Here is a 16,667-nt window from a genome sequence, read left to right on the forward strand (position 1 = left end):
AGGTGGATCTCTGTGAGTTTGAGGCCAGCCTGGTCTTCACGGTGAGTTCCAGTCAGTCAGGGGGACACAGAGATAGATAGCATTATTTTGTTGTTGTTGCTGTTTGTTTTTAAGATGAGCTTCTAATCCTCATAATCACCCCTTACATGTTCAGCAGCTGCTTGTGGCTAGTGGACACTGTATTGCCCAGCGCACGTGTCGTGCAATCCCTTTTCTGTGGGGTGGATGGGGCAGTGCGGTCCCAGCCTTTGCACAAGGGCCGGCCTCAACAAAAGTGGCTGAGCAGAGCCCCCTGCTGGCTGGTGACAGATAAACAGCAAGGTAGAAAATGAGCTTTGAAGTGGATAAAATTGTGTGTGTGTGAGCAATCATATACGAAGCATAGTATAAAGTGGACCTGTTCCAATTCAATCACAACAGTAAATTTTGACTCTTTTCAGTGCTAGGGTTTGACCGCAGGATTTTGCACACATCTGCCGAGTGCTCTGCCTGCCGCTGAGGGCTTAGCAACTACTATCCGTTTTCAAAGTACCCCTCAGTGTACAATTTTGTCCAAGTGTACCATGCATCCCGACCACATCCATCGAGCATCACCATTTCCGGTCTTGCTCCTATTCTACCAGTTCTGGATGTTCTCAACGCTGTCTTATTTCTAGAGTTTCCTTGGAAATATTCTCGTAGTGTCTTTCCTTCAGCTGTGCTTTCTTGCTTATTCCTAAGGTTTTTGGGGTCTGGGGCTAAGGGATATTTTAGAGGTGGGGAGCCAGGCTCTGTTTGCAATATGAGACATGATGGAGGACAGGAAGGAGCCATTCTCTTGAGGGATCTTTTCATTTTTCTTGAGAGCGAGTCTGACCCTGCAGGCCACCAGCCTTGGCCTCCTGAGTGTTGGGGATTAACAGTGTGTGCCACCCAGCCCAGCGATCAGTGTTTGCTCAGCCCCTTTCCCTCTGGGTGGCACACTCCCAATGGATGGGCACGCACATACTGGGCAGAAGCAATAGGATAACAAACAAGGCAAACTGAGCCTTTCTTAAAGCATAAAGGCTGTCCCGCTATGTCTTCCTTTTTTGCTTTTTGTGGGTGAAATGACCTATTTCTTTTTGCATGTGTGTGGTTGTTTGTGAAAGTTGCTGGAGTAGTCTGGAAACCACTGTTAGTGAAACTTCTGTGAGCTCTGGAGTTGGGCTTTGGTTTTTCACTTCTCCCCCACCCCCATACCATCTCTAGCACACAGTCTCCCATGGTGCTACACCCTGGCCCTAGGCTCAGAGGTTTCCCATAGGTCTTTTACACAGGTCACCTCTATTTTGTCTGGGATTTTGCACTGGAGATCCTGTTGTGAATGAGGGCTTCTTTGCTGATTTTCTGTGTTGTTCCCCTGTAACACAGAACTTTAAATGTTATTTCATAAGTGTTACCGAGCTTTTCTGAGCAAGGCCTTCCCTTGTCTGAGCTCGCAGTCTAACCAGGGAGCTAGGAGGATCGGGCAGACATGGTTTCACCATGGCTGGCAGGAGTCAGAACACCTCCACAAGATACTGAGGCTCCAGTGTATCTTAGAAAACCAGGAGCATAGGAGTCACCAAATGACTGATTACTACAAACTCAAAGGTCATGTTTTGGTGACGATTAAAAAAAAAAAGACTTATTTTTATGTACATGGATGTTTTGCCTGCATAAGGGCACCATATGCATGCAGTACCCAGGAAGGTCAGGAGAGGGCATCAGATCCCCGGAACTGGAGTTAGAGCTGGCTGTGAGCCACCGTGTGGGAGCCAGGAATCAAATCTGAGCCTTTTGCAAAAGCAGCCCGTGTTCTTAACCACTGAGCTCTCTCTCCAGCTCTTTTAGCTATGATTCTTGTCTCCTGCAGAACCCGTGTGTATGGGTAGTGGTGCTGGAGTTTGGGTGGAGGCTGAGATCCCCCTACACTCCCTTCTGCCTTTGTTCCCCAGACGAACAAGCCAGTACGACTAATTCTGTCTCAACTCTGGGCCAGACTGAAGCGTCTAGAATCAAGGATCTGGAAAGAGGCCTGTATCTGTGACCTTGGGCTAAAGTGTATCTTTAAGTATCTTTCTTGTGGGAAGTGAGGTTGAGCTCTGTCCTTAAATGAGATTCTGGAGGACGGTGGGAACCCAGGAAGCCAGGCCTGTGGCTGCTTCCTGCTGGGACCAGTTCCTTTACTGCCTAGATAGGTTCCTCCCAGGCACTAAAGACAGCGGAACCTTTCTCATCATTAGTCCCTGCATACACACACTTCCTGATTATCTCCAAGCCCCAAATTCTCAGTTACTAATTCTGTTTGCCACTGCACCTCTCAACCCCCATCCATATCTTAAGACACATGCCCATCAGTTATGTGGCTGTTTTCCCCACGGAATCGCAAGTCCCTAGTGGGTGAGGCCACATTTCTTTCAATGCCTGGTTCAGGGTTAGGCCCAATTATTGTCTTTGAACAGAGGAATCCAGGCAGTAGAGGATTTATGCTTAGCTACACTCCGACTTGTGAGCAGAAAGGACATAGGTTAAAACTCCAGTGTGACCTTCCTATCGTACCTGCTGGAACTGGCCCTCCGGTGGTGGTGGTGGTGGTGCAGAATAAACTGACATCAGGGAGCCCTGGCACTGACGACTGGCTACTCCTCGGAAAGTAAGCCTACCTATCCCAGAGTGACAGCCACCTCTGTGTTTGACAGGGCCGCATTTATTCCACCCAAGTGATTTTACTTCCAGAGAAAGATCTTTCTTTCCCTTAGGGTGAGGTAATCCACAATACACCTGAAAGGGTTGAAATGGCCCAAAGTTTTAAAAGACCCGGAGGAAGTAAGAAAACAGTCTGATGCATATGGAGATAGTAAAAACGCCTCACAGTTTAAAGCAGATTGAATTTACATTTTACTTAAAAAAGGGGGGTGGGAGGACATCCATAGGAGGGGAGGAGGTGGGGACAATGATCTGAAACAGATTTCTATGGATTTCCCCAGAGTGACAAGTCTGTGTGTCCGGCAGAATTTCTCCTGCTGGTTACAACATCAACAAGGCTGGAGGCAGGGAACTGCCCAATGGGAAGGAAAGTTATCATACACAAGGACAGTTTACAACACACAGCATTTTCTTTAAATGATGTAACGCAGTCGCAGGAAGAAGTTAGCAATACGAACACCAGAATAATCAAATTTTTGTTTGTTATCCATGTACAGCAACTAACTGCTTTACAAAAAAGCAAAATAATACAATATATCATCACATGTATTTACAATGTAGTAAATAGACTTTTCTGTCAAATTTTACACAAACTATTTACAGGTGAATATACTGCATTTAAAAAATTGTGTGGCAGACACTAAGTGGATTTTTGTATAAGTCCATTGCATAATATTGAGTAAGACATGCTTCAATATGCTTGGGGGTAAATGTAGGAAAAGAAAAGAAAAGAAAAAAACAAAAACAAAACCCAAACCCCCCAGACAAAACTCGAATTTCCCACAGGAACTTGCAACCCTAACACTGGAGGAAAGGGCCGTTGGCTCCCGTCCCTGACTAGTTCGTTCATCCCAGAGGTGGGGGCACCGACTGTACTGTGGTGTCCTTGCTCCCCAGCTCAGCAATGCATAGGCAAGAGTAACTAACTAGTCAGCAGAGTGCTACGTTCCCACAGTGGAGGGCAGGGAAGCCCGGGACAGGAGCACTGGTCAACAGATGGGTCATCACAACACAAACATGGCAGTTCCTGTTCTTTTAAGTCAGGGAAACACAAATTGAGAACAAATTGCAGAACCCCCACTGAATGATGTAAAATGGGCATCACTCAGAACTCCGGGTGCTCTTGGGGTTGGGAGAAGTGGGACTGACAGGCGCCTCCTTCTGGGGGAGTGGGCAGCTTAGGCTCCTTAGCTTCAGCTGCTTAGAAAGTTACTTTCCTTAAAAGGTGCAAGTTCTGCCAGGCGATGGTGGCGCAACCTTTGATCCCAGGCAGAGGCAGGCGGATCTCTGTGAGTTCAAGGCCAGCCTGGTTTACAGTGTTCTGGGACAGCCAGGGCTACACAGAGAAACCCTGTCTCGAAAATACACACATAGAAAAAAAAAGCTGGAAGTTCTGTACACTAGTTACAACTGAACTCTTCAGGAGTTGCTTGAATGTGTTGGCCAGACGTATTTTCGAATTTGGAGGTGGCTCCATTTGGTCTTTCCAAGGGGAGCTCAACTGCTCAAATGGGGGATGTTTAAGAACTGTAGTACCGTGGGGGACCCCTTACAGAAAACCCGCTACATTTACAAGTTTCCCTGTTTTGATGGGAGAGGCGAAGGAGTGGTAATAGCCACCAAATGCACCAGTCTCCTAAGAGGAAAAATGAGCAACCAAGGTTACAGAAAAGCCTCACCCTGCCCACGGCTGCTTGCAGGAACCAGAGCTGTGGTGGTGTGCCCCAGCAGCCTAGACTCTCAGCCATTACAGCCTTGCTGTCTCTGACATGCTATTCTGATGGACTCCTCACAACAGCTGGAAACAAAAGCTTACTTCTCTGCCTCTGTTTTCACTATTTTTCCAATGATTCTATGTTAAAATCACTACTAATACTAAGGGTTTTTCCTTTTATTTTGGCAAATGGTTCTTACTTTTCCCAGGACTGTAAGCAAATTAAAAAAATTAAATTCTTGTTATTTCTGAATATCAAAAGCAATTTTATTTACATTAACATATTACAATGTTACTGTATGGATAAATGTGAAATGTGTTATATTATTAAAGTCAGAACACTTAAATGTACCATTATTTACTGACTTAGCTGTGGAGTTTAATTTACTGAAATCCACTAGTGAGCTAGCACTACAGCCCCCTCCCCCCTGGCTTTCTTTTTGTTCCTCCCAAAGCCATATCTTAATATATGAAGGGAACCTGGGAGTAGAGGGATAATACCTTTTAAAAATAAATATAGTCAATCTTAAATGAGAGCATCCACATACTACTGCGCTCACTCAAGTCAACTGTTTTGCATACTGCAGGTACCATGAAGCAGCTGGATGCGCATCTCCTGGGAGGGCCTGTGGCACGCTCATCCATGCCCCTCTGCACAGCAGCAATGCTAGAGGCCCCTTACTGGCACACCACGCAGCTGACCAGACTTCACAGTGATTAAATGTAACCCTATCAGATAGAATCCAAATGTTCTGCTAGAGATTCCTGATTTTATTTGGAGGAGAGGAGGAAGATGAAAAGATTTAAAAAATACATCTTAGCAAAGAAATTTATGATAATATACAGCATATTCTGTTTCTTGGAAAATTATTTAACAAAATAAAAATATCAGCTACCCTAAGTCACGTACCATTCCATTTTGCTTTGGAGCCAATGGAAACAGCTATGAAAATTAGCTTCTGGAAACAAGTTTCCACACTCTGTCTGCTAATTACCCTGCTCAGAATCACTTAGGAAAGAGGAGGAGAAAGCAAGTGCAAAAACAAGTGTAGTTACTATACTTAGTATAGTCTTCGCTTACAAAAAAAGAACAGAACGCCTTCATATGTAAAGATTAAAAGATAATCAACAGGAAAAAAGATTACCTAGTTTGGATGACCAAGTATGAATAAGGCCTCAGAACCGATAGCTTTAATTCAGCAATGTTAAGATGTATGTGGTCATGCTTATTTTCCTGTAATTATTGCTAATACTCAAATGTTAGTATTTCTTAAGAACCCATTACAAAATACTAGTTTATCCCCCTCCCCCAAGTACCTGGCTTGTGGCTTTATGGTGTAAATTCATTGAGGCTTGACCTCTATGGTTCCTTCAACTTCATAAGGTAAAAAAAAGTCCACAGCTAGAAGATTAAATAAATTGGGGTTAAAATATTCTTTCTCCCCCAAACTTGGAAAGTGTGTAACCAAGACAAGCACTTCACTCTGTAAGACAGGAAACAAAGCAGGCCAGCCTCCACGCACGGCCTGCAGCCGGCAGCGGCACCGCACGGCTCATCCGCTCCCACAATCCATGCTCTCAGTTCAGGGTTACTGACCTCCTGCTTTCTTTGCAGTTGTCAGAACAGGTGCTCACATCAGACACATGCCAAAGTAGAAGGAAAAACATTTAAGAAAAGCAGCATTAAATTTAGGCAATGCTTCCAAGAGTTGATCGTCTGGCAACGTGGCAGACTGGATGGGTTCATAAGACACGAAGTGCAGCAGTGCAGTGTGGGACAGGACCAGGTTAGGGAAGGGTCACTAGTGAGAAGCCCATATTAGGTTGGTTTAAAAAGTGAAAGAAAGAAAGCTTCACACGATCTTCTTAATGCTATTACGTTTGAAACTGCCAGCACTTCTCTGCTTCTGCACTTGGCTTGCGGATCCATGGCGAGTTCGTCCACTGTTACAGTGGCCAGTGGTGGGGGAGAGTTCAACGTTCTCCTTGTCGATTCCTGGAGAGAAAGAGCAGCTGGTTACTCCTCTTATTACTTGAGTGTGTGATATAACCTGGTGAATGGTTCCAGAACACTCCATCTTATAGTAAACTGCTAGAATGTTTATAAAGGCCTCGTCATGTATAGAACCTCACACTGTGCTAAGCTGAATTTGTTATCACTGCAGTAAAATGGCATAAGAGAAAAAAGAAGTTGCAAGAATAGCTGAATGGAGGCCACCAGGGACGCCTGGAGAGCACTCTTCCAGCCATACCAGAAGTGTCCAGCAGAGGGCAGCTTCCAGCCACACAGCTGTAAAAGTCACAAACAGCCTCCATCTTTCTGTTTATCTGCCATTTCAGAAAAAGGTGAGTGCTTTTCACGTTATCGCCCTCAGTGCCTGTGCTGGAGGAATGAAAGCATTTTCTGGAAAGGTCCTCTACCACCGGGCTATGCTCTGGGACCTTTGCTCCTTTTCAACCATGACAAGCCACCACACAATTCTTAACCTTAACCAAGCAGGTAACATTTCTCTCTCAGGGTCCTATAATGAATTTATAAATAATGTAAGTGATATTTTCAGAAAGGTAATTAGAAAAAAACGGGAGATTAAAAAAAATATCTCAGCCAGGCAGTGGTGGCTCATGCCTTTAATCCCAGTACTTGGGAGGCAGAGGCAGGTGGATCTCTGTGAGTGTGAGGCCAGCCTGGTCTACAGACAAAGTTCCACGACAGTCTCCAAAGTTACAGAGAAACTCTTGTCTCGAAAAACAAAACAAAACAAAAAGATTTCATCATATTGGTAAAGCTTATAGAAAAGCAGTGCCTGAGGAGGTGTGGGTAGTAGTTAGCATGATCCTTCATATGGATCTTGATCATTTATTGACTGATTTATTGACCACTTATTGGCCGATTGATCAGGGTCTCTCTGTGTAGACCTGGCTGTCTTGGACCTTGATATGTAGACTAGGCTGTCCTGGAACTCATAGAGGTCTGCCTGCCTCTGCCTTCAGAGTACTGGACTTAAAGGTGTGCACTACTATGCCTGGCCCTGGATCTTGATTTTGAATGGATTTTCTTCTAAAAAGTTTATTACACTGTAAACTTAGGATCTGTGTACTTTTCTGCCAATTACCCTTCAATAAAATTTGCTTCCCAAACAGACATCAGACTCATTTCTAGCTACTACTGATGGGAAACACTCCAGCAGGGGTACAAATAAATGTTCAGACACAGAAGGGAGACGCAAGAGGAGAGGCCATCCAAGTACAGAAAGGAAGGACAGGCAAGCACCTGTCCACATGGTACACTCTGACAGTGGAACTACTTGTTCCAGGGGTAGCTTTAACTTTCTTTTTGTGTGGACTGCTTGAATTTTAAAAGAATCATTACACTTGGGAATGGAAACATTTTCATTTGGGGGCAAGAAAGTATTATTTCAAGACAAGAGGTATTTATTATGTTAGAGGAAATAGAATAGGTCCATGCGGCAATCTGTGGGCTCATGAAGAGAACTGAGGCTGGGATTACTGTTCTCCAGAAGCCACATATTGTATTCGAAGTCGACCCTCCAATTCCAATTCCGCTCCCATCTTCTGTCGTCTCTCCTGTTTCCTTCAATCCCACCAGAGCCAATCTCTGTCTCCTATATGGGTGCTAGCTCTTGCCCACAACCACACATATATAAGCAAGCATCTTATCTCTTCGGCTGGAGTGAAAACACCCAGAAAGGGACCAGTCACCGTTCATTTTCGTTTTCTTATAGAATCTGGCTAATCACTTGCAATAATTGTCGGCTAAATGTTTCCTTCCAGTTCAAAATGCGATAGCTAGTGCACAGCCCCGAAGCATGCAGTCCTTACTTGGCAAGGAGGGATGACACCACATGCCTTATTAGAAAGAGAAATGTTTCTCAGCCAGCTTCTTCCCTGTGAAATGACCACAGGCTGTCAGTGTGCCTGACATTAGTGTACCCATCCATTCCCTGATATCTGCACGTGAGCTGTATGTTCAAGTCCAGCACTTCTTCAATGGAGGTTACTTCCTTAATAGGAAGCTGTTACATCTTATTTCCTAATGAGGAAGTGGAAAGGTAAAACAGTATGCCAGGCTTCCTAAGTCTAACTGTGAAGATCTTACTGTGAAAGACCCAGGAGAAGGTTGCATAAACATTTTAGAGAACATTGTATATGTGTATAAAATTGTCAAAGAATAAAAGGGAGATATTTAAAACAAGTTTGGGGAGAGTTATTTTTTAAAAAGCAGAAAAATGAATTATATTTATACCAACATACAAAGAACTGGGAAAGCAGAGCTAGGGTAACAGAATGAACCTAGTGCTCATATTAATTTTCTGCTGAACTTTTGGCAGTGTTCTTTTCTACCTCTAAGATGGAGTTTAGGAACACCTCCATATGCTGCTGGAGGACAGCAGATTGCTCACATAGACAGAATCTCTGTGCTGGCACAGGTCTTACTTCAGACTGGCCTCTACATCTGCACTCTCCTATCCCTAAGGCAGTAATTCCTCTTCCCTTCATGGGTACAAAAGCAAAACTCTGAGTCACCACACAAAGGAAACAAAGCTTAAGCTTCTGTGTCAGGAGCTGACAATCTCAACTCCCAGAAGCAGGCTATACGCAGCAGGCAGCCAGATACAAGGACGCAGGGCAGAAGACGGACACTGTGGCCTAGCATTAACAGCATTGTGCTGAGCTGGCTCCAGATGAAGAAAGACACTAACAGGCATTTGGGTCAACACTGTACTGAATGAGCTGGGATAAGATCTGCCCAATTATACTCTAGATGCTTGCCTGCCTCCCTACTAGAGCCTGAGTTCCTTGAAGGCAGGTATCAGAACTTCTCTATTTTGACACTACTGACTTAAAGCTACTGCTGGTGGCAAATAACAAATAAATACTAAAACACTTCAAGGAAATATACTGAGTCATCTGCCCAAAGGTATGCTAACGGTGAGACGAATGACAATCCCAACTCCAACACTTGTGCAGCAGCCCACTGGGGTGTGCTGATATCTTGTTTGTGCTCTGACAAAGGAAGCCTGCCTGATGATCAGAGGGTGGAGCTAGCCACCAGTTAACCACAGAGGCCAGGCAGTGGTGGCACCCACCTTTAATCCAAACAATGGAAGGAGGAAATAGGAAATGGTATGGCTGAGCAGAGGGAGGAAGTGATAAAGCAGGACAGAGACAGGAGCATGGCCCCTTTTTGGCTGGGAAGTTGGCGAGGTGGTTGTGGCTTGCTTCTTTTGTCTCTCTGATCTTTCAGCATTTTACCCTGGTATCTGACTCTGGGTTCCTACCTGCCTCCATCAGTTCCCTACATACAACAGGGCAAACCTGTCAGAAAACTCTTTTCTCCACGAGTGGGCAACCATGCTGAAGGACAAAGCTGATGTCTTCTATGTGGCGCCAAGAGTGAGCTGAGGGCCTTCTGTATGCTACACAGTGCTCCACCACCAGGCTACGGTCTCAGCCCTAAAGCCCCAGTCTTGACTGGAGCAGAACTCTTGCTGCCTCCAGAGTAAGGATTAATTATTCAGATGAACTTTTTGGGTGCTGAAAACGGAACCAAAAGAAGCTGCTTGTACTAGATTCTAAGCTACCTGCCATCCCCTTGGCTTCTGCTTTTATTCTGAGGGTTAAGTGCAACACACTGTCTATTTTACAGGGCTGTGAGAAAAGCTGGGTAGCAATCTATGTGAAGATTTCTGAATTGCACAGATAAAATAATTACTTTTTAAAAAATAAATTAAGTGTTTCTGATACCTGGAATGAAAGAGATTAAGTAGCTAGCAAATGAAGTTTTAGGAGACATGTACAGGACTCAAATCTAATACTGCGATTTGTAAGATGACTAAAGCTAACATAAGGAAACACAAAACACCCTAAAGAAAAGCTAAGTATGATAGTTACATAAGCTACAGTGACTACAGTCATGGAGCTATTCCAAGTATATATTTAGAAATATTTATGTTTTGAGCTGGATATACAAATTTAGAACTGTAGGAGTTTTCAAAATGTATGGGCTTTCCCTAATGCTGGCATTTCTTTTTCATTTGAGGTCTCACCTCTCTAGGTAACAATGGGAGAAGCAGGCCATTTCAAAATCAGGCAGTGATGTGCTACATTTCTTCCTAGTACTAGTTCATTAATGACATTCATCTTTAAATCACGAGTGACAGAATGTACAATCAGTCTTAGGATGGGGTTGGCTTTATTGGAGGTGGGCACACAATTATTTTCTAAGCTAAAAAAACTTCCTCAAAGCCCATAGCCTGTGTCTCTGTTGATATTCCCTAAGTTTCTGTTAACCTGCTGTGTTAGTCTAAGGCCAGGACAGCAAACTAAGGCAGGGAGACATGGTAATTTAACTAAAATAGGACACACTGGCCAGGTAGTTCTGTGAGCCCCAAGACCTGACCAAGCAACAACTTCCCAAGTTTCTGCGGTGTCTAAGCAACACTGAGTTTCCAGGACTGGTGCTGGGGGAGCCTCATGCTAAGGGCCCAGCTTGAGTGTAGAAGAAGCAATGTTTTGTACAAAGATGGGGAGGCGAGGGCTTGATGAGAGAGGAGCTGCTTGAAAACTGCTGGCTTAGTGTACACAGAGGAGCTGAGGGGAAGTTAGGAAGGAAGGGAGGGAGGGAGGGAGGGAGGGAGGGAGGGAGGGAGGAAGGGGGGGAGGGAGGGAGGGAGGGAGGGAGGGAAGGAGGGAGGGAGGAAGGAAGGAAGGAAGGGAGGAAGGAAGGGAGGGCAGAGCTGGAAGCAGGGAGAAAGCTGCTGCACACTGGATACTGACTACCATCCCTGGTATTCACAAGGAAGCTGGCTTTATTTATGGAACTCTAACCATTAATTTCCTAAGAATACTGATTCTCCCAAGCAAATGTCCCTAACACAGCATGAGAAGTATCACAAAGCATCAAAACAGTCATACTGTGCCATCCTTGCACTCGGAGAGCCCTGAGAGGCAGGAGACTGTGCTGCTGTGAATATATGTCGGACAGACACATAGAGCCTCCCATAATATAGCCCAGACTGGCCTGGAACTCACTGTGTAGCTGAAGAATGGCTGTCAGAAGACAACTCTTGGGGTCAGTTCACACTGTGGGGACTGAACTGCTGGCAAGCACCTATAGCTACTGAAACTTGTTTGTTTGCTTTTCAAGACATTATTTCTCTGTGTAGTGCTGTCTGTTCTGGCACTCACAGAGACTTTCCTGTCTCTGCTTCCTGCGTGCAGGGATTAAAGGTGTGTGCCACCACCGCCCAGTTTACACTGAGCCTTTTTACTGGCTCCAATTTCAGATATTTACTACAGAGTAGTAGAGTATTAATCTTGTGTTTAAGGAAAATTAAAGACAACTGTGTCTTAGAATCTGTTAAACACCACAGACTGGAAAGAATTGATTTTCACTTAAGACTCAATACTGACATCCACAGGCAAAAACTCTCAAGTCCTTGTAATTAGGGAATCTCTCATCTTTAAATGTATGAAAGTAAGGGCTGGAGACATTGCTCAGAGGTTAAGAGCACTGGCTGCTCTCTCAGAGGACCTGAGTTCAATTCCCAGCACCCACATGGCAGCTCACAACCCTTTATAACTTCAGTTCCAGAGGATCTCATGCCTTCTTTTGGTCTCTTCAGAAAATATATGCACATGATACATACATACATACATACACACACAATATTCATATACATTTTAAAAACTTGTAAAGGAAGACTTTAAATGTGTGAGCATGAGCAATCCATACTTACACAATAAGTGTTCACAGTTTTGTGTGGCACACACCTTCAGAGGCTGAAGCAAGAGGACTGCTACGAGATTAAGGCTAGCCAGAGAGCCAGAAAGGATGCCAAGGGGAAAAGGGTGCTCAAATGCTTCCTAAATAATGTAGAGATTGAAGATACTATAATAAGAGAATAGAGCTGACTTTAATACTTTGGAAATGGATATATTAAACTACTCAGGAAGTATTAAGTATATATAGTTCTGTTTAGCTTTTTTTTTTTTAAATTTAAAGATAGGGTCTCACTCTGTAGTCCATGTTGGGCTCAAATTCAAAGCAGTTCTCCAAGTTTGAGGCCAGCCTGGTCTACAGGAGCTAGTTCCAGGATAGGCTCCAAAGCTACAGAGAAACCCTATCTCGAAAAACAAAACAAAACAAAACAAAATTGTGCTTACTGGCAGACCAGGATTGAGCCAACGACCTGACTCAGAGTCTGCAATCTCCACTGGAACCAGAGGGGGACTGAACTAGCTACCTAGGACACAGAGAGAACAAGCTCCACCAGGAGCAGAAGCCAGGAGCAAACCCAGGGACAAACCTGGGACACGAGCAGAACAGGATTGAGCCAGCGACCAGATCCAGAGTCAACAATCTCCACTGGAACAGGTACAGGGGAGTAACAGCTGAATAAGTGAGCCAGAGCCAGAGACTGCTGAGGGGCCGGATGTGAATCTGGGACCTTCAAGGGAGTAGACCTAAGCTAACACCCCAGTGGGTCTGGGCCAGAGTCTAGGACCTCCCAGGAACTAGGCCAGAGCCAGGACCTCTGCCCAGTCTGGGCATGAGTGAACCTGGGTCCCATGAGGTAATAGGCAGGAACCAGAGATCTGGGAGGGGGGGGGCAGGAGCAAGTCTGGGACCTCAGAGAGAGTAGGCCTGAGCCAGGACCTCTGTGGGTTTGGGCATTGGTCTGGGATATCAAAGGGAATAGGCAGGAACCTGGAACCCCTGAGGGTCCAAGTGTGAGTCTAAGACATCTGAGGAAGTAAGCAGGTCCTTTACAGTCTGGGCGCACCCGAGCCTGGAACCTCCTAGGCAGTAGACAGGAACCAGAAACCTTTCCAGGTCCAACTCCAACCCAGGGACTTCTGCAGGAGGGAATCCAAACCAGGATTTACAGATACAGGTCAAAGCCAGTAACCTAGGCCAAAGTTGCCCTGAGGCAAGAAACTCCATCTTGGACTACACATTCCACAGGAGTAGGACTGAATGAGACAGGAAGAAATGAGGAAATAAGCTCCAATGGGAGCAGAAGCCAGGACCAAATCCAGTCCTGGGGGCCAACCCAGTCCCAGAACACTGGCCTGGCCAATCAGAACTGAGCCAGTGACCAGATCCAGAGTCAGCGATCTCCACCAGAACAGGTCCAACTCCAAGCCAGGGCCTTCTGCAGGAGGGAATCCAGACAAGGATTTACAGAAACAGATCAAAGCCAGCAACCTAGGCCAAAGAAGGCCTGAGAGAGCGAACTCCAAGGGAGCAGAGCGAAGCACAGGAGCACTGAGCTATCTCTAGGAACAGGAGTAACCAACAGGTTAACTAGAACTGTGGCACTGACTGTACCATGAGGAACAACCACCTGAGCTTTGGATTCACTGGCACCTAGAAGATTGTTCAACAGAATCTCAGACAGCCCCAACCACACCTGTTAGAGGAAAAGATGAGTAGAAAAGGTAAGAACACACGCTGCACCACAAAGAGCAACACAACACCAGTAAAACCAAAAGACCCTACAACAGCAAGACCTGAGCAACCAAATATGGATGAAGTGAAGAAAATGGCCTAAAAATTAACTTCAAGAGAATGTTTGAAATTCTTAAAGATGAAATGAGAAATTCCCTTAAAGAAATTGAGGAAAAGACAAACAAAAAACTGAAAGATATCAGCAAATCACTTAAAGAAAACCAAGAAAAAGAAATCAAACATATAAAAGAAACTATCCGGGACTTAAAAACTGAAATAGAAAGAATAAAGAAAACCCAAGCTGAAGAAATTACAGAAACAAATCATGAGAAAAAGATCAGGAACTAAAAACGCAAGCATGAAGAGCAGAATACAAGAAATGGAAGAGAGAATCTCAAGCGCGGAAGATACAATAAAGGAAATAGACTCATCAGTTAAAGAAAACATTAAATCTAACTAAAGCTTAACCCAAAATATCCATGAAATATGGGACACCATGAAAAGGCCAAATCTTAGAATAATAGGTATAGAAGTAGGAGAAGTTGTTCAACTCAAAGGCACAGAAAATGTATTTAACAAAATCATAGAAGAAAACTTTCCCTACCTAAAGAAAGATAGGACTATGAAGATGCAAGAAGCTTACAGAACACCAAAAAGACTGAATCCAAAAAAAAAAAACCTCTCGCCACACATAATAATCAAAACTAAACATACAGAGTAAAGAAAAATTTTTTTTAAATATTTATTTATTTATTTATTTATTTATTTATTTATTATGTATACAATATTCTTTCTGTGTGTATGCCTGAAGGCCAGAAGAGGGCACCAGACCTCCTTACAGATGTTGTGAGCCACCATGTGGTTGCTGGGAATTGAACTCAGGACCTTTGGAAGAGCAGGCAATGCTCTTAACCTCTGAGCCATCTCTCCAGCCCCATAAAGAAAAAATATTAAGAGCTGCAAAGGAAAAAGGTCAAGTAACATATAAAGGCAGACCTATCAGAATTACACCTGACTTCTCATGGAAGACGATCAAAGCCAGAAGGTCATGGTCAAGCATTTTGCAGACATTAAGAGACCACAAACGCCAGCCCAGACTACTATACCCAGCAAAACTGTCAATCACCATAGAAGGACAAAACAAGATATTCCATGACAAATCTAGATTTCACCAATATCTAGGCACAAACCCAGCCCTACACAAAATACTAAAAGGAAAACTCTAACCCAAGGAAGATGGCTACACCAACAAAAACAGACAACTGATGATCTCATAACAGCAAATCCTGAAGAAGAAAAAAATGCACAAATTAACATCACCAACTATGAAAACTAAATTAACAGGAGATAGCAATCACTGGTCATTAATATCCCTTAATGTAAGTGGACTCAACTCACCTATAAAAAGGCACAGGCTGACAGATTGGATAAGAAAACAGAATCCATCCTTCTTCTACATACAAGAAACGCATCTCAAACTCAAAGACAGACATCGTCTCAGAGTAAAGGGTTGGGAAAAGAATATACCAATCAAATGGACCTAAGAAACAAGTCTAACATATCTAACAAAATAGACTTCAAACTAAAATCAGTCAAAAGAGACATAGAAGGTCATTTCATATTAGTCACAGGAAATATCCATCAAGAGGAAATTTCAATACTGAATATCTATGCCCCAAATACAAGGGCACCCTCATATGTCAAAGAAACATTTCTAAAGCTTAAATCATATATTAAAGCCCACACACTGGTCAGAGGAGAGTGGGAGACTTCAACACTCCCCCCTCACCACTGGACAGATCAATCAGACAAAAAATGAACAGAGAAATAAGAGAACTAACAGATGTTATGACTCAAATGGACTTAACAGACATCTATAGAATATTCCATCCAAACAGAAAACCTTCTTCTCATGGAACCTTCTCAAAAATCGACCACATACTCGATAACAAAACAAACCTCAACAAATACAAAAAAATTGGACTAACCCAATGTACCTTATCAGATCACCATGCTTTAAAACTAGAATTCAACAGCAATACTAATTCCAGAAAACCCCAAACACATGAAAATTAAACAATGCTCACCTGAACCATCAATGGGTGAAGGAAGAAATAAAGGGGGAAAGGAAAGACTTCCTAAAATTCAATGAAAATGACCATACAACATACCCAAATTTATGGGACACAATGAAAGCAGTGGTAAGAGGCAAGTTCATAGCACTAAACGCCTACATAAAGAAGCTGGAAAAATCCTACACTAGTGAATTAACAGAACATTTGAAAACATTAGAATGAAAAAAAGCAAACTCACCTAAGAGAACTAGACAGCAGGAAATAATCAATTTGAGAGCTGAAATCAACAAAATAGAAACAAAGAAAACAATACAAAGAATCAATGAGACGAAGAGTTGGTTCTTCGAGAAAAATCAACAAAATAGACTATCGTTTATCCCAACTAACCCAAAGACAGAGAGAATATCCAAATTAAAATAAGAAATGAGAAGGGGGACATGAAAACAGACATGGAGGAAATACAGAGGATCATCAGATCATATTTTGAAAACCTGTACTCCACAAAATTGGAAAACTTAAAGGAAATGGACAACTTTCTGGATAATATCACTTACCAAAATTAAATCAAGACCAGATAAGCAAATTAAACAAACCTATAACTGCTGAAGAAATAGAAACAGTCATCAAAAGTCTCCCAACGAAAAAAAGCCCAGGACCAGATGGTTTCAGCTCACAATTCTACAAGACTTTCAAA

General features: G+C 43.5%; 1 protein-coding gene across 5 annotated transcripts in view; it reads right to left on the bottom strand.

Moving 5' to 3' along the window:
* Nucleotides 1-2,883: 2,883 nt before the first annotated feature.
* Nf1 (neurofibromin 1) overlaps nucleotides 2,884-16,667 on the bottom strand; it is a 263,626-nt gene continuing 249,842 nt past the window's right edge. For all 5 annotated transcript variants that reach the window (XM_050128878.1, XM_050128876.1, XM_050128877.1 and 2 more), the window contains one exon: nucleotides 2,884-6,419. In XM_050128878.1, the coding sequence (XP_049984835.1) occupies nucleotides 6,243-6,419 (177 nt within the window). In that variant the 3' untranslated portion in view covers nucleotides 2,884-6,242. The remainder of the gene's footprint in view (nucleotides 6,420-16,667) is intronic.

This window comes from Alexandromys fortis, unplaced genomic scaffold (assembly GCF_014885135.2).
Source record: "Alexandromys fortis isolate MF-2015 unplaced genomic scaffold, M_Fortis_MF-2015_v1.1 scaffold_80, whole genome shotgun sequence".
In the NCBI taxonomy this organism is placed as follows: Eukaryota; Metazoa; Chordata; class Mammalia; order Rodentia; family Cricetidae; genus Alexandromys; species Alexandromys fortis.